The sequence below is a fragment of the Lepidochelys kempii genome, chromosome 1 (genome assembly GCF_965140265.1).
Source record: "Lepidochelys kempii isolate rLepKem1 chromosome 1, rLepKem1.hap2, whole genome shotgun sequence".
Taxonomy (NCBI): Eukaryota; Metazoa; Chordata; order Testudines; family Cheloniidae; genus Lepidochelys; species Lepidochelys kempii.
In genome coordinates, this window is record NC_133256.1 from 350,601,324 (window position 1) to 350,625,960 (window position 24,637).

The 24,637-nt window shown below is 55.8% G+C and overlaps 1 protein-coding gene across 1 annotated transcript; it reads left to right on the top strand.

Moving 5' to 3' along the window:
• Nucleotides 1-886: 886 nt before the first annotated feature.
• Nucleotides 887-19,611, top strand: GARIN1A (golgi associated RAB2 interactor 1A). Its single transcript, XM_073329034.1, has 7 exons — nucleotides 887-7,573; nucleotides 9,360-9,544; nucleotides 10,764-11,019; nucleotides 11,980-12,119; nucleotides 12,374-12,453; nucleotides 15,120-15,293; nucleotides 17,551-19,611. The coding sequence occupies exons 1-7, from the start codon at nucleotides 7,412-7,414 to the stop codon at nucleotides 18,321-18,323; spliced, it is 1,770 nt and encodes a 589-aa protein (XP_073185135.1). The 5' UTR covers nucleotides 887-7,411; the 3' UTR covers nucleotides 18,324-19,611.
• Nucleotides 19,612-24,637: the final 5,026 nt, after the last annotated feature.

Sequence of the window (24,637 nt, forward strand, 5' to 3'; positions counted from 1 at the left end):
AAGCAGCGACTCATTCACACCAGCCCAGCAAGGCAGACGCAGGCAAACGGAAAGGAAGGGACAGAAGGAAGCTGGAGCGATTGGCAGGGCCTCACCACCGCTCAGGATCCATCCCCCCCTCCGGCAGCTGCTCCCTGGCGGGTGGCCGGCTTTTGAGAGGGGTGAGCAGGCAGATGCAGCCAGGCCGGGTGGATAGAAGCTCACCCCAGGGACACTGTTCCCAGTTCCTCACAGGTGCCAGGCTGGGGGCCTGCCAGGGAGGAGTGTTTGCATGCCAGAGTGCCTAGGGGCCCCAGCCGGGGAGCGGCCCCGGGGGCCAGCAGGCGCCTGCGGGAGAACGTGGGAGCGGGAGGAAACTTGGCAAGGGGCAAATGTAACCGAGCAGCGCCCAGGGACCGGCCTGCGCCCTGGGGAGAGGGGCCCGGCGCCCACACGCCCTTGGCCGGCTCCCTTCTCTGGGACACCTGTGCTGGCCAGGTGGGGCTGGCACCGAGCTCGGTGCCAGCCACCTCCCTGCCTTGCGCCGGGGCCGGGGCCAGCCCCCGCTCGCCTGGGTGACCCCCCCGCCCCCACCGCCGCAGGGCGGACCTGGGGGCGGGGCGGAGCCCCGCCTGGCCCCGCCCCCGAGGGAGAGCGAGGGGGCGGGGGGATAAAGCCGCGGCGCTCGGCGCTGGGACGGTGCGTGTCGCGCTCGGCGCTGCTGGACGCGCCGCGCTCGGGACGCGCTGCGGGGGGACCCGCGTCGGGCCGGCGGGGGAGCGGCTGCCGAGCCTGGGGGGGCCGCGGGCTGGGGGATCTGGCCCGTGGGGCCGCCTCGCCCCGAGCGCTTGCCCCGGGGGGGCCGGGCTGCCCGGGGGCTGCCGAGCCGGAGCCGGAGCCGGTGAGTGGGGCGGCCGCTTGTCCGCGAGGCGACGGAGGCTCTGCGGGGCGCCCCGTGGCAGCCCCCCCGTTCTGTCCCGGGTGATGCTGCTGGGCTGGTCGCCTTGGTTCCTGCCACTCTCTGCATTGCAGGGCCCCTTCCTCTGCTCGCCCAGCCGTGGGGCCCTGCCCCGTGACTCGGGCTCCGGGCTGCTGCGGGGTACGCGGCGTGCAGGGGACCCCCCGCCCCAGCTGAGGGGCGGAAGGCTTCAAAGCTGCCCTGGGGGAGGGTGTCTCTCGCTCCTGCCTCCGCTGAGCGGAGATGCGCGGGGCGAGCTAATGGCGCGGTGCGGGGCAGGGCTGTCCCAGCCGCTGGGTCGCTCCGTGCCCTTGCGGGGGCAGACGTGACCGAAGACCAGCTCAGGTCTGACTGTAAATCCCCCTGGCTGGCAGGCTGGCAGGGCGGCCGCACCAGCCAGCTCTCCGGTTGTCCTGGGGAAAATGGGTCTTCACAGCCTGCATTTGTAATGGGGGTGGGAACCTCCAAAACGGAGAGAAACTGGTTACAAAAGCTTCCCAGGCTGAGCCCATTGTAAGGGACCCACAAACATCCCAGGGGTCCTGGTAGGGCTCTCTGAAGATCTGTAGTGGCAGCTTGGCCCAGGCCAGCGGCTGCTGTTACCCTGGTGGGGGCTTATTGAAGTCCACAGCTGGAGACACTCTAGGTCCCTTCCAGCCCTACAATTCTAGGAGAGGTCCTGTCCATCCTCTGCCCTCCTGGCAGGACTAAGTATTAGCTAGACTGTCCCTGACAGGTGTTTTCCAGCCTGCTCTTAAACATCTCCAATGAGGGAGATTCCACAACCTCCCTGGTCAATTTATCCCAGGGCGTGACCACCCTGACAGTCGGGACGTTTTTCCTAATGTCCAACCTAAACCGGCCTTGCTGCAATTTACGGCCATTGCTTCTTGTCCTGCCCTCTGGGGTTAAGGAGAACAATTTTCCTCCCTCTTCCTCGTAACCACCTTTTATGTACTTGAAAACTGTTCTCATCTCCTCTCTCCGTCTTCTCTTCTCCAGACTGAAAAAACTGGGTTTGTTTAATCTTCCCTCAGAGCTCATGTTTTCTAGCCCCTTAATCATTTTTGTTGCTCTTCTCTGGACTTTCTCCAGTTTGTCCATGTCTTTCCTGAAATGTGGCGCCCAGAACTGGACACAATGCTCCAGCTGAGGCCTGAGCAGAAGAATTACTTCTTGTGTCTCGCTTAAAACACTCCTGCTAATACAGCCCAGAATGATATTTGCTTGTTTTGTTACACTGACTCGTATTTAGCTTGTGATCCACTATGACCTCCCAGATCCCTTCCCGTGGTACTCCTTCCTGGGCAGTCATTTCCCATTGTGTATGTGTGCAACTGATTGCTCCTTCCTAAGGGGAGGACTTTGCATTTGTCCTTATTGAATTTTATCCTATTTACTTCAGACCATTGTATTTCACTGCATTGTTGTGCAGGCTAGCCCAGAGGGGAGCGGCCAGGCAGGAGGAAGGCATTGCTGTGGTCCTAGGACAAGATCCCTGATCTAACTTGCTGACTGTAAGAATATTTCCAGATGGCTCACAGGCTACCTTACGGACCTAGCAAAGCAGACCTGCACTGCTTGCTGTAGCAGATAAGAACCATGCTACTCAAAGCTCCATCCAAGGAGCAGGGTTATGTCCGCGTCAGTACAGAAGGCCACACTCCACTGATCAGCTGCAGTGTAGCAGGCCAGTGAAGTCTCTGCATTCCCTTATACCCAAGATAACCCCCTACTTTTATCAACACCCCCTCTGGCTTGTTCTGTAATTACTTAGGGGCAAATATGAAATTCCATGTTACACACTGGATTGTAGACCATGTTTATGTACTTATTAGCAACAACTCTAAAGCCTATTTGAATGGGACTTTCCTTGGTTATCCTGAGTATGCTCTAGCAAGTCACATCCCCTCTTCCTCTGCCCTGTAACCGAATCAGGGCCATTCCAAGAATGTAGTCACGGGGTATCTGGTAAGCCAGAAAGGCTTGGCTTGCACTCCCCCACGAAAGGGTCCCCTACATGAAGCCTAGGCCGAGTTTATATTGCTAGCTGATAACTGTGATCCACTGACTACACGTGGGTCCTTGCCATTGAACGTGCAGTGAGTTCACCTAGTCGCTTACACTGATCTCTCTGGCCTCCCAGGAGCAGACTGGTGGTGTTCCAGGGACTGGGAGCAGAGTCCTTCCCTCCCCCAAGAACTGCGCAGGCTCTCCTGGCTGTTCCTGCCCAGCCATGCAGTGGGTGGTGAAACTCTACTTGCTGGGTGCGTTGCTGTCCCTGCTGTCGGTTCTCTTTGGATTGATGGACTCCCTGGACAGCCTGATGGCCCCTCAGGGCCTGGAGCGGTGCCTCTCCAGCCCATGGATGGAACCGGGGGGCAGCCTTGCTGAGGGGCAGCCGAAGATCCTCCAAGGACAGGCGAAGCGAAGGACAAACAAAGCCTTTGGCTCGTACCTCTGAGCTCTGGGGGGGCACAGGGACTACTCCCTGAGGGCTCACCGTGGTGCTTGGACTCTGGCTTTGGCTCTTCGGGGCTGGGTTGCTGGTGTGGCCCTTCCTGTGAGACGGAGGGCACCAAGCTTCTGGCCTGGTGGTGGCTACTCAGATAACGTCCCTGCTAAAATTATGCAGATGGCAGGGCCACCATGAGGCACTGGGGGGGTGTCCTGTGCACAGATCCCTCTCCAGCTCTGCACCCCTACCATGCAGAATGTCCTGGGGCAGTGGGGAATGGGAGGCTCCGTGTCTCCCCTTGGAGTGAATTCTGAGCCGTGAGAGCGGTGGGGGCTGCTGCAGAGCAGGAGCCTGGCATGGGTTTGTGGGGAGGGAGCTCTGTGGGGTTGGGGGGGGGGGGGGGAGGGGAGGAATCTTGAGCTCTTTGAGGCGCTGGTATTGCCCTAATGAAAGGCCTCTCCAAGGGCGATGATCTTGATCTGCTGTTCTAGTCCTTCATCCCCAGCTGCAAAGCTAGCCAGTGCTCTCCAAGGCTGGAGACGCCTTGATCTGCTCCCCCTGTGGGCGCTGGGCTGGGGCTGGAAGAGAGGAGTCTGCAGCTGGTGTGCGCTGTGCAGGGGAGATGGAACAAGCAGCCCTTGTTAATGTGCCTCCGACCTGGCCTGGGAGGCCTCCCCTCCCCCTGGGGCCTGCTGTGAGCCAGCAAGGGAGGGACAGCTGCACGAGGAACCTCCCACTCCCTGCCCGCCTGCCTCCTCTCTTAGCAGCGCTGTGCCCCACTGCCCAGCTGTGAGGGGTCAGCTCTCCTGTCTCTGGGGCAGTGGCCTTCTGGGACCTGGAGCCCTTGATCCATTTGCTCCAGATTCTCTTTTCAGAGGGAAGAGGGGCCCTATCCGCTTTCCGGGGGGTGGGATTTCTGTGCAAAGGTGTCTACCCCCTTGCCCCACTGGCCGGGGCGTGTGCTTGCCCCTCTCTGCCTGGAAGGATGTTGAGTCTCTTACTGCATGTGACCTCCAGAATGCTGCGGCCTGGGGTTGCTAGAGTCTGGGGCACGCCCAGAGCACGTCTGTCCCTGCTTGTTGGAAGGGCTGCGGCAAGTGACCGACCCAGATGCCCTGTATTCATGGTGTTTCCAGGTGCCACTGGACAGCCCGGCCCCTTCCCCACCACATGCTCTGTCCCTGTGCTCTGTACATGCTGGGGGGGGTTGCAGAAGCTTCCTGCCTGCCCACACTGGCTCAGCCCTGGGATGGGAGCCACAGCGAGAGCCCTGCTGTAGACAAGGCTGCGGGTTTCCCTCTGCTCATGTCTGCGAGCCCCGAGCTGGCTGTGCTTGGGAGCTTCCTGGCCTCGCTAGCCAGCAGCAAGAGGCCCAAGGCTGGGCTTTTGCTTCTGGAGGGTACCCAGAAGTCACCTGCTACAGGACAGGCCCAACAAAGAAAGTAGCCGTCACCTACAGCCCCCACCTAAAACCTCTCCAGTGCATCATCAGGGATCTACAACCTAGCCTGAAGGACGACCCATCACTCTCACAGCTCTTGGGAGACAGGCCAGTCCTTGCCTACGGACAGCCCCCCAACCTGAAGCAAATACTCACTAGCAACCACACAACAAAAACACTAACCCAGGAACCTAGCCCTGCAACAAACCCTGCTGCCAACTCGGTGTCCCTTGAATAGATATACAGACAATCATGGGACCTAACCACATTAGCCTCACCATCAGAGGCTCGTTCACCTGCACATCTACCAATGTGATATGTGCCAGCAGTGCCCCTCTGCCATGTACATTGGCCAAACTGGCCAGTCTCTATGCAAAACAATAAATGGACGCAAATCAGACACCAAGAATGGTAACATTCAAAAACCAGTAGGAGAACACTTCAATCTCCCTGGACACTCAGTAACAGACTTAAAAATGGCCATTCTTCACCAGAAGAACTTCAAAAACAGACTCCAACGAGAAACTGCAGAACTGGAATTAATTTGCAAACTGGACACCATCAAATTAGGCCTGAATAAAGACTGGGAGTGGCTGGGTCACTACAAAAAGTAATTTTCCCTCTGTTAATACTCACACCTTCTTGTCAACTGCTGGGAATGGGCCACATCCACCCTGATTGAATTGGCCTCATTAGCCCTGACCTCCCCACTTGGTAAAGCAACTCCCATCTTTTCATGTGCTGTGTTTTTATACCTGCATACTGTATTTTCCACTCCATGCATCTGATGAAGTGGTTTTGAGCCCAGGAAAGCTTATGCCCAAATACATTCGTTAATTTCTAAGGTGCCACAAGGACTCCTCGTTGTTTTCACCTCAGTGTGATCATTAAGTGCCAGCTCCCCTGTCTGAAAGGGCTGGCTGGAGCCCCTCCAGCTCTGCCTCTGGGCTGCCCTCCCGCTGGGGCCTGGCAGGGCTGGGCCTCCATTAGTGCAGCTCAGGGGATCTGCTCCACGAGAGCAAACGCTGACAGTTTTCATGGTTGGTTGGGGGGTGGGGTGGAAATGCCTTTGCTGCAGCACCCTTTCCCCATTCCTGTGCGGGATGGGGTGGGCAGGGCTGGCTGGCAGCGGGGGGCCCTGGCCCCATTCTGTCCCATTGACGTGGGGCAGGAGGACCCAGTCCAAGCCCTAGTGCCTAGGAATTCGGGCAGGGTTGGACTCTCAGCAGACTTGGGGGTGGTTCTTTGCTTTCTGAGTAGGGGGATAATGTGTGGTGGTTTCAGGCGGAGGTTCCCAGTAGAGGGACCTTGGCCAAAGGTAAAACGGCTCGTGTCTGAATGCTGTACCAGCTGCTGCTCCAGAGCTTCCTGAAGCCGAGCTCCTGGCACCCGCCTGGGTGTGGGGAGGCTCCCCTGTGGGGGGACTCTCGGCAGGTGGTCAGCGCAGGGGAAGCCGGCCCGGATCCACTGATCGTTTGTCTCTTGCCCTGCAGGGCCTGTCATGGGCTGTGGCTGCAGCTGTCTGGTGCTGTCCCCGGCCCCTCTGTTCCCCCACCCTGTGCACTGGCTGAGTGCTGCTGGGGTCTGGGGGTCCCTGCCTCTAGTTCTGGGGAAGGCTTTTGAGACTTGTTTCCATTGCGGGGTGGGGGCTGTAACACGAGGTTTATACCCCAGGGTGGGGGTGGGACTTTGTGGCTCCCTCTAATGCACAGAGCTGGAGGACTCCCTAACAGTGGCTGGGGTCCCTGGGTCTGGCTGGGAGCTGTGCTCCTGGCCGTAGGTGTAGTGTGACTTCTGTATGGGGGGGGGAACAGCTCCAGTCAGGCCAATGGGGCTGCATGTTGGGTGGGGGGAAGGAGGAATTCTGCACCTGCCTGAGGCTTGCAGTGTGGCAGGAGGCCAATGCTCCATGCCCCCCAAGCTGCACCCAGGCTCCTGGCCTCGCTGGCATGCAGCTGGCAGTGCCTATGCCCTGCTCTGTTCGCTGTGGGGCTCTGCACCCAGCCTGCTCCAGGCTCCTGACGCAGGAATGGCCCCACCTCGCGGTGAGCCCTGGAGCCAGCCCGGAGGCCGGGGCCCGCAGGTGCAGGTGCGGCCTGGTGCCCCGCCAGACTCCCTCCAGCAGCCTGGGAGTGGCTGTTAGTGGGTCTCTCCTGCCCCGTAGTGGATAAAGCTGCTGGCTAGACACACACACGCCTGTTCACACGCCTGTAGGGGGGCTTCCCCTTGCCCTGCTGCCCCTCGGTTCTCTTCCACCAGCCGCCTCATTGCTCAATCCAGTGGAGAGCACTCCTGCCCCTTCTGGCCGGCCGGCCAAGCCACTCCCGGGCCCTGCAAATGTTCAGGCCGTTCCCAGGCCCTAGCCAGGGCAGTCACCTGCCAGTTATTGTGACATCACAAACTCGGCTGCCTGCAGGCTCCCAGGCAGGTTGCAGATGGGGCCTTGCCAGTCTCCAGACATGCTCAGTGTAGTCCTGTCCCCGGCTGTGGGGCAGAGGAGCACTAGGAAAGCCGGGGGGCCGTAGCAGACAGAAGCAGCATGCTGTCTCTCTAACGAGCTGCTCCCGAGGGCTGCATGGCCGGCGGCAGGCGCTTCCACGTGAGCACGTTCCTGGCCCATGACCCAGCCTCGGGCGTGCACCTCGGGGTGGAAGGTGGGATACTCTGCCAGCTCCTCCGATCTCCAGATTACAACCTTTTCCCCAAGTCGGCAGTGTTTGAAAGTAATTTCATCCAGGTACTTCCACCTGGCCCAGACGGCCTCCTGCTGCTTTAACCGCCTTTGCCGGGCTGCCCGGCCTGCTAGTGTGGCACTAGCCGTAAACTAATGGCAAGCCATCCCAGGCTCAAACTCCCCTTTCGGGGCTGGATGGTGTCCCCTGGTGGGAGCCAAACTCCTGCGCTCCAGCAGATGTTACCCCCCCCCCCGTTTGCATTATGGTCCCAGAGACTGGGGCAGAGCCAGGATCTGAACTCACTGGCCAGATGTCCTGCTCTAGGGCCTTGTGCTTCCTTCGCCAGGCCTGGCAGAGTCCCTGGGGTGGGTGGCAGGAGCTCTGCTGTGGTGGCATTAGGAGTCCCCCTGGGCACAGCAGCTGTGTCTTCCCGGCCCTGCTTGGAGGAGGGTTGCAGCTGTCCCGGGGTGTTGTCTGCGCTCCGAGGGCAGTGGGGGAAATGCAGCCCAAGTACCCACTGGGGGAGCCCTCTGCCCACAGCACAGGGGATGGGGGGAGTAAAGGCCTTTTCTGGGCTGCACTGGGACTCTCCCCTGGGACGGAGGGGGCAGGCCCAGTTTCTGGGGGATTGGGTTCTTTGGGGGCAGTTGGGGGTGGTCAAAAACGGAATGTGACAGTGGTCTGTAGGAAGATCTGTCCATCCCCCTCCAGCAGCCCTCTGTATCTATCTCTGCGCCCCTGGACATAGCCAGCCCCAGCCCCAGGTGTTCGCGCTCTCCTCCCTCACACACGCTAGCTGGCTAGGGCAGGTCCAGGAGCTCACGCTGACCGGGGGGTGGAGGGTTCCCCTCTCTGGAGTGCAGCCCGCACACCTCCCCTTGTAACCCACCTAAATCCATTACACATGCATGGCAGGCAATGAAAACACAAGTTAGAAGGATGAGATCATCAGAACCGACTGTCATCGGCTAATTAGAGAGCCTTGGGGCCTGGTGAATTAACTTTTTCATGGGTATCACCTATGCGCCAAGTTTGGTGCTGGGGAACGGACATAGATGAAGATCTCCAGGGCTGCAAGGTGGCAGCAGCCGTGGGACACACCGAGGGCATGCATTAGCGTGCTGTCTTGTCCCTTTTAGCAGCCTAGATGAGGGGCCACGTCGGAAACCCAACTGGTAACCAAGTTCGGAGCCGGTTGCTGGGGCCGTTTGGTGGGAGGGACTCACAGCCCAGAGGTGCCCAGCGATCCTTTGAGAATGGCGCCGGGAGCAGTGGTGCTGCGGCGCGTCTAACATCCCTTTCTAGTGGCTGGCCCGCTAGAGGATAACAGCCTACTGCTGCTTGTGCTGTAGGGAGTGGAGTTACTCTTTGCACACAAGTGGCATAGGCCTGTGGTGTGGTGCTGAAGGTACGGGGTTCAAACCCCGGGTGTGGGGATGGGGATAAGTAACCAAAGCTTTATAAAAGCTCTGAACCTCCACTCCCCCCATGTCCCAGTCCCAGGGAGAGAGGAGCTGAGCCTCCACCTTCCCTGTCAGCAGGCCAAGGGGGCCGGTTAGTGCCAGGGCTGCCAGCGGCTTTGCGATGGGGATGGTTTTTCACTGGGCACTAGCCTCAGACCCAGGGGAGCAGCGAGCTCTCGGAGCCCGGGGAAGCACCTGGAGGAAAGGCACCCTGGCGCCGGTGATGGGCTCTGTTATGTGACCGAGCGAACCTTGTGGGCACGTCCCCTCCACCGGGGCTTGGCACCAGTGGCTTGGCAGGGAACGGAGGTGGGGGGGTCCTGCAGCGTCTCAATGAGGATACATTTCCGTCTCCTGCTGTTGACCCAGGGCCTTCTTGCTGCAGGTGACGAAGCAGGGGAACTGGGTGGATATCCACAACGCTCCCACACTGGTGACCCTGGGGGTGACGTCCTCGGACCCCTGCCTGCCCCTCCCCAATGTGCTTCTGATCGCCAGGCTCGCCGTGCTGGGAGAAACCCCCCCTGGGAGGGCAGGCCAGCCCCAGGAGCCCTCCATGTCCCTAAGCAGGTGAGGAACGGGGTGGGGCGGGGATGGGGAGCCAAGCAGGGAGCTCTCTGGTCCTGGGATTTAGCTGTTAGCCATCTCAGGTGGAAAAGCCCATTGGGTCCCACTGAATCCCAGCCCATTTGGGCCAGGGCAGGACGAGCCCCTCGAGTGTGATTGCCAGAGCGGGACCCCAAACAAGTCTTAGTGACATGAACAATAGACCCCCAGTTCTTCCCCCAGGGCTGAGCCCTGCCTGGATCCACCCCCTGTCAGGGAGTGACAGGCCCCTGGCCCTTCCCCAGGACAACTCTTGTTATGTTCATAGCTCCCAAGACCTTCATACACCCTCACTAATGTCTCCTCCCAGCCTGCGGCAGGTGGGTGAGCTGTACTCTTAGCCCTGTTGTGCAGGTGGGAAATGGAGGCACAGACAGGTTAAGGGCTAATTCTGGCTCAGTGCTGGGAGAAAGCTCCCCCAGGAGGGCAGGCCAGCCCAGGAGCCCTCCGTGGCCCTTAGCAGGTGAGGAACGGGGTTGGGATGGGGAGCCTAGCCGGGAGCTCTCAGGTGCTGGGATTTAGCTGCTAGACATCTGAGGTGGAAAAGCCCGTTGGGTCCCACCGAATCCCGTCCCACTGGGGCTAGGGCAGGGCGAGCCCCTGCCCCTCTCCCACGTGCAGCCTGCTGACTCCAGTGCCCTGGCAGAGTGCGTGAGTCTGGGGGCCTGGCGTGCCGAGCGCTGCCCTGGCCAGCAGCTCCGGCCATGGGGCCTGGGGGAGCATACACTGTGCCTGTCACCTGTGTCCCCCGAGACACTCTGTGGCTCCGGTCCCCCATGGCTGGGGGCGCTGCCACTGTGCTGCTAAATCCGGGGGGCCCCAGCACACCCTCATCCTGCTCCTGCAGAGAGGAAGCCCAGAACCCCCCTGCCAGGCACCAAGTTGGGTCACTGCCATGCTGATGGGGGGGTGGCGTTTCCGTTAACCCTTTGTAAGCCAGCCCCTGTCTGGCCATTCATGCCGTGTCCCCTCCCTCATTAGCCGGTCCCTGTGCGGGGGGACGGGGCTCTGCAGCCAGCCCCTTTGGGGCCCCCTTCCTCTGAGCTCTCTGTGGGGCAGGCGTGGCCCTCCCGCTGCCAGACCCTGTCCACACCCCAGAGCCCGCGCTGGGCCCCAGCCACCCTCCAGCCGCTAGCTCCTGTCCCTGGGGACTCGGGCAACCTGTGCTTTCCCTTGGCCCTAGGCTCCTCCCGTTGAGGTACGTCAGACTGTCGGTCCAGGACAGCGGCCGGCGCCTGCTGCGGGTGCAGGTGATGACGGGGAAGGTTTATTACCTGCGGCTGCACCAGGCGCACCCTGACGCCGTTTTCACGCTCTGGAGCCGGCTGGCAGACATCCTGCAGCGGGGGCTCTCCATCACCACCAAGGACCCCTCCATCCACGTCCCACACAGCCTGGTGCTGAGTGTGGGCAGCTCCTCCTCCAGCTCCCCCGCCCAGGTACGTCGCCCCAGGCCAGCGACGGGCCCGAGGGGTGCAGGTCATTCAACTGCCCTGCCTGGAGGCTGAGCCTGACGGCCAGGCACAGGGGGCATTGGCTTCATAACTCCTGGGCTGTGAGGGCAGCCCATCTGGGGCTCTGGGGCCAGGGAGAGGGACAGGAGGTCTTATGGCCCCTCTCCGTCCCCACGTGCCGGAGGCCGGAATGCCCTGGGGGTCCCTCTCCGTCCCCATGTGCCAGGGGCTGGGATGCCCTGGGGGTCCCTCTCCATCCCCACTTGCTGGGGGCTGAGATGCCCTGGGGGTCCCTCTCTGTCTCCACATGCCAAAGGCTGGGGTGCCCTGGGGGTCCCACTCTGCCCCCACGTGCTGGGGGCTGAGATGCCCTGGGGGTCCCTCTCTGTCCCCACGTGCCAGGGGCCGGGATGCCCTGGGGGCCCCTCTCCATCCCCATGTTCTGTGGGACCTGTAGGGGATCTGGGGGTCGAGTCTGAAGTCGAAACTGGAGTTGGAGGCATCCCAGGACATCCCCTCGGGGACCCCCAGGGACAGGTGAGCACTGAGTGGCGAGCTCAGCCCTGCGGCTGGAGAGTGCTAATTTCTCTTGCTCCAAACCATATAGACTGTGCCCTGGCGGCACAGCGACGGCTGCCTTAGAATCATAGAATCATAGAATATCAGGGTTGGAAGGGACCCCAGAAGGTCATCTAGTCCAACCCCCTGCTCAAAGCAGGACCAATTCCCAGTTAAATCATCCCAGCCAGGGCTTTGTCAAGCCTGACCTTAAAAACCTCTAAGGAAGGAGATTCTACCACCTCCCTAGGTAACGCATTCCAGTGTTTCACCACCCTCTTAGTGAAAAAGTTTTTCCTAATATCCAATCTAAACCTCCCCCACTGCAACTTGAAACCTTACAAACACACGTCATGGTAAGCGTTACCCCGTGGTCTCCCCCTGCAGCTGGTGCCTGATTCCCCGCTGCCCTTGGGAGCCAGTCGCAGCGTGGTGGCGAGGATGGGCAAGCATTTGTCGGGAACGCTCTCCCATCTCTCAGGAGCAGCCTTGGGGAAAACGGAGAAAGACAGTTCGGTCCAGAGAAGGTAAAGGGACTCCCATCAAATATCCCAAACTCCCCTCCCAGAGCCCCTCTCTCCAGCCAGCGAGTGAAGGAGCCGGTCGCGCCTCCTGAAAGCAACCTGGCCTGAGCTAGGTGGGAGGAACCGAGGCTGGCGGTTACAGGATGGGGCACGAAAGGGCCGAGATGGTCCGACCGCGTTGCCCCCCACCCAGTGCAGCCAGGGGGGCAAACAGGCCCTGGCACAGACACGAACCAATGTCATTTCCCTTTCCCGAGACTCTTCTCCTGGAATCTTACGGCTCGGAGCAAATCTCCTGCCAGGGAAGAGGATTCGGGTGCCCCAAGCTGGTCAGGAGGTAAGAGGTTCCCCCATTTCAGCCCTTTCTGCCAGGAGTGGGGCAGGTCATGCAGGGACGAAGCTTGAACGCAGACTCACAAATTGCCTGTCACAGGGAGGGGCCAAGCCCTGGCGCAGAATGTGACTGTCACGCCGCCCTTGAAATGGAGCGAAACCCCTGCAGCAGCCTTTGGCTGCGTTAAAAGCCAGCAGAGATCTGGAGGGTAAGAGGGTGATAAGTGAGAGCGAACGTGAATTTGTTAAGAGCAAATCGCACCGAATCAAACCTCTTTGGCTGGGTCACTGTCCTAGTGGATGGGCGGGGAGCAGCAGACAGGACTTATCTTGATTTGAGTAAAGCTTTTGACACCGTCCCATGTGACATTCTCATAAGCCAACTAGAGAAATGGGTCCAGGAGATAAGTGGGTGGAGAAGTGGTTGAAAAACCATACTTAAAGAGTAGAACCACCAGTTAGCTATCAAACTGGGAGGATGTCTCTAGTGGGGGTCAGTTGTGGGGCCAGGACTATTCAATATTTTCATTAATGAATGGAGCAGAGAGTATGCCTATAAAATTTGTGGGTGACACCAAGCTGGGAGGGGGTGCAAGCACTTTGGGGGACAGGACTAGAATTCAAAATGACCTTTATAAAATGGAGAATCGGTCTGAAATCAACAAGATGAAATTCACTATCGATAAGTGCACTTAGGAAGGAAAGAGCAAATGCACAAATACAAAATGGGGAATAGCTGAGTGAAGTTGGACACCATCTGGAAGAAGCATCTTCAAAAAATCAAACCCCTCAAATGGTATGAATCCAAGCCCTGCTCTCTCAAGCAGTCTAAGGTGATATGTTCGTCTACTCCAAATGCCTGCCAACTTCTCTGTGAGAGCCATCTTCAACTTTGATCCAATGAAAGAAGGCAGGAAAAGACCCTCTGGAAAACCAAAAACAGGATGGCTGGATGGCGTCAGACACCTGTCCCTCACGAGCATCCTACCCCAGACTTGACTCAGGACAGAACATCATGGAGGCATGTGACCGTGCTAGAGGCCTCAGGGTCCTACCACACCCCGTCCCAGAAAGAAGCAGTGGAAGTGAGTCCTGCAAGTGGCCTAGCGAGGCTGCGTGGGATGCAGCCCATCCGAGAGGGCTGCAGAGGGCGGCCAGGCTGGGCCCAGCAGGCCCATATAAAAGGAGCTGCAGTGCAGAGCAGAGCAATCGCTGCCATGAGCCAGAGACGTTAAGCTGCCTGAAGGACGCCAGGACCCGGACGGGAGCAGTTGCTGGTGGGGACTGGGGGAGCAAGAGGGAGCTCTGGGCTGGCTGCTAGGACTCAGCCAGGACAAGGCCCTGAAGTAAGGGTGGAGAAGGTGCTGGGGCCGCAGGAAAATGGCCCAGGGAACTGTAGCAGTTTAGTTAAAGCCATGTGGCAGACGGCTGCTGTTCTTAGGGTCCCTGGGCTAGGACCTGGAGGCCACCGGGGAAGTGGCCTGGACTTTGATGCACACCTGGAAGGGGAACTGAACTGCTGAGTGGCCCAGCTGGAGAGCTGGGGCCAGAAAGGCCCGGAGGGGGCGAAGACATCGCCTCCAGGGAGGGAGCGCTGGGGGTACGGCTCAAGACCAGGCCCGAGACCATTTACAGACTGCTGGATTAACTAAGGACCTGAGCCCAGGGAGAGCTACAGGGAGAGGAAGGCCAACGGAAGGGTACGGAGATAGGCCCCCCGTTACCCCAGAGCGGGTTGGTTTGTATTTCCCATACAGACTGTGTGTGACTCGGACCGAGGGCGCTCGCGAGAGGTGAGTGCCGCCCTGTTACATGGCACGCCGTGCTTCTGCCGGCTTTGGGCTGTCCAAGGGATGGCACGAGGGCTAACCAGCAGCAGCTGCAAAGGGTCGGGAGTTCCAGCGGCTCACAAACTAAATATCAGTCAACAGCAGGATGCGGTTGCGAAGAGGGATAATATCACCCGGGGCCGTATTAACAGGAGGGTGGTACGTCAGTCACAGGAGGTAACTGTCCCGCTCTGCTTGGCACTGGGGAGGCCTCAGCTGGATACGGTGTCCAGGGCTGGGCCCTGCACTTTAGGAAAGATGGGGACCAACAGGAGAGAGTCCAGAGGAGAGCAACAGAAATAATGGAAGGTTTAGAGAACCTGAGCCATGGGGAAAGGTCAAACAAACTGGGGACATTTCGTCCTGAGAAAAGTGACCGAGGGGGGACCCGAGAACAGTCTTCACGTATGTTACGGGCTGTTATACGGAGGACAGGGATCAATCGGTCTCCGCGCCCGCTGAAGGCAGGACAAGCAGCAATGGGCTTCATGTGCAGCAAGGGAGAGCTAGGTTCGATATCAGGAAAAAGTTCCCAACTCTCAGGGTGGTTAAGCTCTGGAACAGGCTCCCAAGGCAGGCTGTGGAATCTCCGTCACTGGAGGTTTTTAGGAGCTGGTGAAGCAAACACCTGTCAGGGATGAGCTAGGTTTACTCGGTCCTGCCTCAGCACAAGGGCCTGGACTAAACAACCTCTTGAGGTCCCTTCCAACCCTACGTATCTGTGATTCTATGAACTAGGAAAGTGGAATGTTTTTAAATCATCAGGACCAGATAACTTGCACCCAAGAGTTTGAAAAGAATCGGCTGAGTTCATGCATTCTCTCCCTCCTGTGGTTCCCAGGGAAGCTGGCGGTGTGTGAGCGGTGCCGGGGGCGCAGGCCAAGCGACACAGGAGAGAAACCCAGCCTGAGGACAGCCCTGCGGTGGCTAGACACTAGGTGCCATGGACTCTGGGAACGAGACACACCTGCTGGGCTGCTGCCACTGTCCCGGCTCAGCAGCCTGGCAGCTGCAGGTCAGCAGTAGGGCCAGCGTCCCGAGAGAAAGTGCCTCCTGCACTGGGCTCCGGGGCAGGCGGGAGCACTGAGGGCGCAGAGGATGTGCCGGCTGCCGGGGCTGGTAGGGCCTGACTGGGAAATCCCAAATGTAATAAATACGTTGTGGCAGTGGAAGTGAGTTCACGCTGGCAGCTTCTGGGTGTTCTTTAGTGCCCTGTACCCCTGGGAACACAGCCCCCAACTCTGGGTTCTGGCTCAGAGCGGCCAGGGGAAACACCCAGGAGACACCTGCCGAGGAGCAGGGGAAAGCACCGTTAGAGGCCCAAAGCCCCCTGGCTCACGCCACTGCCAGGCTGCGGGGACAGGCCCCTTCCCTGGTCCTCTGCCCTTCTCAGTGGGATCATCCCATGGTGGGACGGCTCTCACCCGCACGAGTGTTAGGGTACAGAGGTGGGTTGGGGGGAGCTGTGTGAAAAAGGCGCCTGGAATCCAGGTGTCACGGACTCACAGGTCGTGCCCATTCTTGGCCCCGTATGGTCTCTGGGGGGAACCCCCTTCAGTGTGACAGCCCTCTCTCTGTAGGGGGTTACCTGGAACCACAGCTCTGTGAGCCTTAGCATGCCTGTCTCTCGCCGTGGGCCCCCTCAGGGAGTCCCCTGGCTCTGGACCCCCGAGGCCTCCACTCCCAGAGGGAATAATGCAACTCTGATCTTTAGACTGGAGTGACTCTCGGGCAGAGTAAAACAGGAAGGTTTATTGAGCATCTGAACCCAGTACAGGAAACTCTCAGGGCCTCAGGCCTGGCCTCCCTCAGCATGGTACATCTAAGTCTCCCTTGTATCCAGGTGGGCTCTGCCTGCTTCCTCTCTTGAGTCCCGAGCCCCCCCTGCTTCCCAGCTGGGCATCTGATGTCACCTGGCCCCCCAAGCCCCACCTCTGTCCTTTGTCCAGGTAAACAGGGTCCAGGTAAACAGGGTTGCCTGGGCCTCCTCTCCTCTCAGCCTCTCCTCTCTTCCGTCCTTTGTTCCCCACTGGCTGGAACTGGCTGGTCAGGTCACCGGGGTCCTCTCCCCACAGCCCTTTGTCCTCCCACTGGCCAGAACCGGCTGACGGCCAAGCTGGGCCTCCAGGTCGCCAGTCGCTTGGGTCTCCATTTTCCACGCCAGTGGTTGGGGTCCCAAGTTCCCTTGCTGGTCCTCTGTAAAAACAAACTCCCTCTCCCATCACCTCATTAAATCAGGAACACCCAGGGAAACTGAGTCCTACCCCCTCTGCATGCAAACCATTGGAAAAAACAAGAAAATCCCTCACTTCATCACATCTCTCCCCCCTTCGAGTGTGACTTAGCCAGTGACCTGGGGAAGTTCAGGGCCCCTGCTCCACGATAAAGCATCGCCAAAACATTGACACTCTGCCCCCATGGACCACCTCCGTGTCATACCCCTGGAGGAGCAGGCCCCACCTCAGGAGCTTGGCATTAGCCCCTTTCAGCTGGTGCAGTCACATGAGGGGCGAACGGTCAGTGAAGCGCCACCCAAATAGATACGGCTGCAGCTTTTTAAGGGCCCACACCATGGCCAGGCTCTCCTTCTCGATGGCCGCATAGTGCTGCTCCTAATTTTCTGGCAGGAACTATGGAAAGCTTTTGGGAAGCTCATGGGGTAAATCACTTGGTTGCCACTCCTTACCACCATCAAACAAATGGCATAGTGGAGAAGTTTAATGGAACTTTGGGGGCCATGATACGTAAATTCGTAAATGAGCACTCCAATGATTGGAACCTAGTGTTGCAGCAGTTGCTTTTTGCCTACAGAGCTGTACCACATCCCAGTTTAGGGTTTTCCCCATTTGAACTTGTATATGGCCGCGAGGTTAAGGGGCCATTACAGTTGGTGAAGCAGCAATGGGAGGGATTTATATCTTCTCCAGGAACTAACATTCTGGACTTTGTAACCAACCTACAAAACACCCTCCAAACCTCCCTAGCCCTTGCTAAAGAAAACTTACAGGATGCTCAAAAAGAGCAAAAAGCCTGGTATGATAAACATGCCAGAGAGTGTTCCTTCAAAGTAGGGGACCAGGTCATGGTCTTAAAGGCGCTCCAGGTCCATAAAATGGAAGTGTCGTGGGAAGGGCCATTCACGGTCCAGGAGTACCTGGGAGCTGTTAATCATCTCATAGCATCCCCCACCTTCAACCGAAAGCCTAAGGTGTACCATATTAATTCTCTAAAGCCCTTTTATTCCAGAGAATTAAAGGTTTGTCAGTTTACAGCCCCGGGAGGAGATGACGCTGAGTGGCCTGAAGGTGTCTACTATGAAGGGAAAAGTGCTGGTGGTGTGGAAGAGGTGAACCTCTCCATGACCCTTGGGCGTATGCAGCGACAGCAGATCCCGGAGCTGTGCACTAGCTACGCGCCAACGTTCTCAGCCACCCCAGGACTGACTGAACGGGCATACCACTCCATTGACACAGGTAATGCTCACCCAATTAGGGTCCAACCTTACCGGGTGTCTCCTCAAGCTAAAACTGCTATAGAACGGGAGATCCAGGATATGCTACAGATGGGTGTAATCCACCCCTCTGAAAGTGCATGGGCATCTCCAGTGGTTCTAGTTCCCAAACCAGATGGGGAGATAGGCTTTTGTGTGGACTACCGTAAGCTAAATGCTGTAACTCACCCTGACAATTATCCAATGCCACGCACAGATGAACTATTAGAGAAACTGGGACAGACCCAGTTCATCTCTACTTTGGACTTAACCAAGGGGTACTGGCAGGTACCGCTAGATGAATTTGCCAAGGAAAGGTCAGCCTTCACCACCCATGTTGGGCTGTATGAATTTAATGTGCTCCCTTTCGGGCTGCGGAATGCACCCGCCACCTTCCAAAGACTTGTAGATGGTCTCCTAGCGGGATTAGGAGAATATGCAGTCGCCTACCTTGATGATGTGGCCATATTTTCGGATTCCTGGGCAGAACACCTGGAACATCTACAAAAAGTCTTCGAGCGCATAAGGGAGGCAGGACTAACTGTTAAGGCTTAAGAAGCGTCAAATAGGCCTGAACAGAGTGACTTACCTTGGACACCAGGTGGGTCAAGGAACTATCAACCCTCTACCAGCCAAAGTGGATGCTATCCAAAAGTGGCCTGTCCCAAAGTCAAAGAAACAGGTACAATCCTTCTTAGGTTTGGCCGGTTATTACAGATTATTTGTATCGCAATACAGCCAAATCGCCGCCCCACTGACAGACCTAACCAAAAAGAAACTGCCAAATGCCGTTCAGTGGACTGAAGAGTGTCAGAAGGCCTTTAACCAGCTTAAAGCGACACTCATGTCTGACCCTGTACTAAGGGCCCCAGACTTTGACAAACCATTCCTAGTAACCACAGATGCGTCCGAGCGTGGTGTGGGAGCAGTTTTAATGCAGGAAGGACCGGATCAAGAATTCCACCCTGTAGTGTTTCTCAGCAAGAAGCTGTCTGAGAGGGAAAGCAACTGGTCAGTCAGTGAAAAAGAATGTTACGCCATTGTCTACGCTCTGGAAAAGCTACGCCCATATGTTTGGGGACGGCGTTTCCACCTGCAAACCGACCATGCTGCGCTATGGTGGCTTCATACCACCACGGGAAATAACAAAGAACTTATTCGGTGGAGTTTAGGTCTCCAAGATTTTGATTTCAACATCCAACACATCTCAGGAGCTTCTAACAAAGTGGCTGATGCACTCTCCCGTGAAAGTTTCCTAGAATCAACTGGTTAAAATCGTCCTTGAGATGTGGAAAATATTGTTAGTCTTTATGTACTTGGTAGTATATTTAGAGGTGCATGTGTCTTATTAACTCTGTTTTTCCTAGAGCTCCAGGAAGAAATTCCAGCCAGCGTTTCACCCTATCTGTGATTTGGGGGGCGTGTCATAAATATAAAGGGAAGGGTAAACCCCTTTAAAATCCCTCCTGGCCAGAGGAAAAACCCTGTCACCTGTAAAGGGTTAAGAAGCTAGGATAACCTCGCTGGCACCTGACCAAAATGACCAATGAGGAGACAAGATACTTTCAAAAGCTGGGAGGAGGGAAAAACAAAGCCTCTCTCTCTGTCTGTATGATGCTTTTGCCAGGGACAGAACAGGAATGGAGTCTTAGAACTTAGTAAGTAATCTAGCTAGAGATGCGTTAGATTCTGTTTGTTTAAATGACTGAAAAAATAAGCTGTGCTGGAGGGAATGGATGTTCCTGTTTTTGTGTCTTTTTGTAACTTAAGGTTTTGCCTAGAGGGATTCTCTGTGTTTTGAATCTGATTACCCTGTAAGGTATTTACCATCCTGATTTTACAGAGGTGATTCTTTTACTTTTTCTTTCATTAAAATTCTTCTTTTAAGAACCTGATTGCTTTTTCATTGTTCTTAAGATCCAAGGGTTTGGGTCTGTGTTCACCTATGCAAATTGGTGAGGATTTTTATCAAGCCTTCCCAGGAAAGGGGGTGTAGGGTTTGGGGAGGATTTTGGGGGGAAAGACGTTTTCAAGTGGGCTCTTTCCCGGTTATATATCTGTTAGACGCTTGGTGGTGGCAGCAATCAAGTCCAGGGGAAAAAGGAAAATAGTTTCTACCTTGGGGAAGTGTTAACCTAAGCTGGTAAGAATAAGCTTAGGGGTTTTTTCATGCAGGTCCCCACATCTGTTCCCTAGAGTTCAGAGTGGGGAAGGAACCTTGACACCATGTGACCATGTGACTGTCGCAGAGCCGAGGACGCCCCATCTGGTTCAGGTTATGACGAGTGTAAACCTAGAGCTGTCCTGCAAATCTGTGCTCTTATTTTATGGCCCTTTTCTCTCTAGTATTACTAAATCTGAGGTTTACAGGTGAGTTGGCTGTTGCTCGGTGCCATGGCAGGAACTCATCACTGGAGCACCCCCTAGCAGACCGGTGTGGAACCTCTGTTACATCTCTGCCTCAGTTTCCCCTCGTGGGCTTTCAGTACGTTCAAGGAGGCTTGAATGTAGTTAGCAGTGCCCCGTCAGTGTTCTAGTTTATGTAAATGTGGTATATAAACAAGCCTGCTGCTGGAGTCCCCAGGCTTCTCCCCTGCCTGCAGCCTCTTCCCTATTGACTCAGGGCATCTGCTCCCAGGTCTGCCTGCCTGAGAGCTGTCTAGTCTCTCTCTCCTGGAGCTTCCTCTCCTTGTGTTCTGGGGGCTGTTCCTGGGCCTAGCTTCCTACCCAGCTCCCCTGAGGAGCTCTCTCCCCGGAGCTTCCTCTCTCCGTTCTGGGCCCCCCCGACTGAACCCTCATCATAAGCCCTTTATTAGGCCTAGGTGCTTGTTACTTCATTAACTGTCACCAGCTACTGAGCCAATCAGCTAGCCACAGGTGGATCTTTCTCCTTAGCGCAGCCTGTCCCAGGGAGGCTGGTGGCTGACCCCTCGGAGGGCCAGACCCCGGGACAGTCGGGCACTTACACTCCGACCACCCCAAAGAGACAAGAAGGGCTGGTAATGCAGTGACGCAGAAGAGCAGGAGTCCCAGCCTCAGGGCAGACTGTTAAGACCCAGGGCACAAACCCCCACACAGGCCGTGAGTTCCAGACCGAGGTCATGTCTACCTGGCAAAGTTTTGCCCATGTCCGTTACATCAGCCTGCGGCCGCTGCAGTTCAACTCCTTGCGTCGGCGGCGTGTGCACTGCCCAGGAGCGCTTGGGTCAGTGCAGAGTTTGGCCCGCCGTGGGGAGGTAAGCCAGTGTGCACCCACCATCCCACGCACTGGCTTTTGGGTAGTTTGGGCAACGCATGGTGAGGCCAAAACAACGCGCTCAGGGTGCCTGGGAGCAAGCGGCCAACTTCCCATAATGCATGGCTCTCCATCCCATAATATCATCTTTATCCCATAATTTTCATGCCTATTTTCAATTTCCCACAGACCCACACTGGACCTGTTGCAGTCCACCCTCTGTGACAGATGCGTGGAGCTTGCTCAGCTCTGCCCAGTCGGTGTGAAGGTGGCAAACACAGGACGCACGATCCTCTGGGATTTGCACAGCCGCAAGAAGAACCACAGGGAATGTGATGACTTCCAGGTGGTCGGTTTGCTGTGGGACGCAGCGAGAACCAATTCAAGGCTGCTGGCAGCTGTCACGCCGTCTGGAGTGTGGGCTGGTCAGGGAAGGTACATGACACTCGCTCCTTTAAGAGCAGAGGCCAGTTCAGAAAGCTGCGACAGGGCTGTGACTCCTGCCTGCTGCATTTCTCACAGGTCTCCTTCCTGATTTTCCACTTTTCCCCTCAGCACTCCAGCAATCTGGGTGTCTCTTTTCTTCCCCTTACTCCTTCTTGACAGGGACTCATCCACTTCTGACACCACGGAACCTGAGGGCATAAACCAAAAGAGCTGTGTCTTAAAGAGCAATTAGACAACTCCCTGGCCAGGAAGTCCTTCCATTTATTAAGCTCTCCTTGCAGCATGTCCTGGTCCCCTCTGGTAGCTGTAGAGGAACAGGAACTCTATAACTACTCCACACTGGCCTTTTCTTAGCCCTTACCCTACCTCGCGCTCTGCGTGTTTGCAGAGTCACAGAGTGCGCCAAACTAAAACCACCCGGGGAGCTCTCGGCAGCTTCCTTCCTTTTCTTTGAACATAGAAAATCAAACACTGTGGTATGAAGCATGTGGGCAGTGCCCTCTAAGCCCCGTTGCCAATTGTACCTGTCACGTACATCTGTACCAAAGATGGGCTGGCTCCAGAGCTTGGTTAAACACACCTGCTGTGCTCATCATAAGATCCTTTAATGCTTTGCCAGGTATGGCTAAGATCAGCTTAAATAAGGTATTTTACACACAGGGCCACCTCGTGGTTGGACAGTGTCATACAGTTTAGCATTCCATTCCACCTCCCTCTTTAAGTTCTGCATTCCGGCCATTTACCGTTGAGCTGTCACTGAAGTTCAGTACCGATCAGTCTGTAAAGTGTCTCTGAGTTGTACTGGTTTTCTAATTACACAACCCCAACACGTAACAACTTGGACATCAGACTGTCCATTAGCTGCAACAACTGGCTGTGGTCAGTTTGGAATCCTTGAGTCGTCTTCTTCTTCCACATCCACCCTCTGCAGAGTTTTCTTTGTTGATTGTTCTTCCTGAGCAGCAAACTGATGGTGACGGTTTCTGCTGACATCTCCACTGTCGGTTTCCATCCTGTACGATCTGGGCGCTGAATGCTTTTTCGTTACAACAGCTGGACTTGTCCATCCTTTTCCTCCATCCAATTTGACATGAACATGGTCACCAGGTTCCAGACCGGGCAGTTCTGTAACAGAGTGACGTCTGTTGTAAAAGCGTCCACACACTCTTTTAGCCTTTCCCTCCAACCTGGCCACTCCCTCCATGTCTGCCCACTTTGGAGATAGGTTCTTTTCCAAAGTTGGAAAGGTAGTTCTGAGTTGTGTTCCCACAGCGAGCTATGCTGGGCTATAGCCAGTACCTGCTATTGGTGTTGATCTGTAACTCAGAGGAGCAAGGGATGGATCTTCCTGCTGTAGGATTTTCTTGGCTGTGTGGACAGCTCTCTGAGCCTCTCCATTCGCTTGTGAGTAATGTGGGCTGTTAGTAATATGATCACAATCATATTTTGTTCAGAGGGACTTAAATTCTGCTGCAGTGAATTGTGGTCCGTTGTCTGTCGCTGTTTGTTCTGGAATGCTGAAGTGAGCAAAAGTGCACTTGAGTTTCTTGATAACACTGCAACAGGTCATGTCTTTCAAGTATATTATTTCTATATATCTGGAAAAATAGTCCATGACAACCAGGTAATGGCTGTAACAATGCTGCCTTTGGCAGGATATTTCTGAGAGTATCAATTCAGGACAAATTGCTTAGAGCAGGGCAGTTACAGCCCAAGGCTGGGGTTCCTTTACTTTTAAGGCACACCAAACCAGCCAAACAGAGAGGACTTGGGTCTCACCCCACAGGCTAACCACAAGTCACAGAAGCAATTCCCTCAGACACTCCAGTTTCCCAGTATCACCACCAGGGCCACTCGTTATGGGGATGAATGGTTATGAAAATCAATACCCCAGTAGAAGAAAAAGGTTCTCTCGATCCCAAAGCCCCAGACCCAGGTTAAAATACAAATCAGATCTTACCCACAAATCACGCTGTTGCCAGTCCTTTCGAATCTAAAATCTAAAGGTTTCTTCATAAAAGGAAAAAGATACAGACGAGAGCTAGAATCGGTGAAATGGAATCAATGACATACAGTCATGGCCAAGTTCTTGGTTCAGGCTTGTAGCAGTGATGGAATAAACGGCAGGTTCAAATCCAGTCTCTGGAGAACATCCCCAGCTGGGAGGGGTCATTCAGTCCTTGGTTCAGAGCTTCAGTTTGTAGCCAGGTTCCTCCAGAGATCAGAAGCAGGACTGAAGACAAAATGGAGGGGTTTCCAGGGCCTTTCCTATCCTCTGCCATGTGGAAGGATACCCCTTTGTTCTTACTGTGGAAATCATAGCAGCAAGATGGAGCCTGGAGTCACATGGGCAAGTCACATGTCTGTGCATGACTCAGTTCTTTACAGACCGACACCAGTGTTTACATGTTAGTTTGAATGTTTCCAGGAAAGCTCAGATGTGGATTGGCGTCTCCCAAAGTCCATTGTCAGTTAAGTGTTTCTTGACTGGGCACTTACTGAGAATTGTCCTTTCTCAAGAAGCTGACCAAATGCTTCACTGAGGCTACTTAGAATCAAACACATTGAGATACAAGTACCTAGCCAAGATTCCTAACTTCAACTACAAAGATGATACACACATACAGACAGCATAATCATAACCAGCAAATCATAACCTTTCCATAGACACCTTACTGGATCTCCTTTGTACAAGATTTGGTGCAACTGTAGGACCTTGGTTGCAACAATGGTCTATATGGTCACAGTTCATGGCAATAACATCACAATGGCATTCTCTGAATTTGCATAAATCTGCAGCTAGTCTCTTTCAAGTTCTGTCAGGTAGAGGTGTCATTATTGAAGGTTCTTTGTGCTGTGTTAGTCTGTTAGTTCTGCAATGTTCATGTGTAGATATTTTATTCTTTATGTCCATGCTGATGCCCAGCCAGCACTCTGATTGGCTGGGCCTGTAACGCTGGCAGACCAGGTGCCAGCTCATGCCAACACCCCTAGATCTCAACTGAACACTGAGAAATACAGAGCTGGAACCAATCTGGCTCGCCTGTGTGTTAGTGCTCTTCTAATCGGTATTAGAGTTATAAAAATGTGATTAGACTTTATGAAATGCTTGTAAGTTGTACTGTACTTTAATCTCACTTATAATACTTGGATCCCTTGTTATAAGGGAATATTTGAGTGTTTGCTC

Bases quoted from the DNA above. Each gene is read 5' to 3' on its own strand.
- GARIN1A (XM_073329034.1), top strand. From the start codon at position 7,412: ATGGCCGGCGGCAGGCGCTTCCACGTGAGCACGTTCCTGGCCCATGAC. The intron at 9,545-10,763 runs GTGAGGAACGGG...CCTTGGCCCTAG, and splicing joins CCCTCCATGTCCCTAAGCAG to GCTCCTCCCGTTGAGGTACG. The intron at 12,120-12,373 runs GTAAAGGGACTC...CCCTTTCCCGAG, and splicing joins GACAGTTCGGTCCAGAGAAG to ACTCTTCTCCTGGAATCTTA.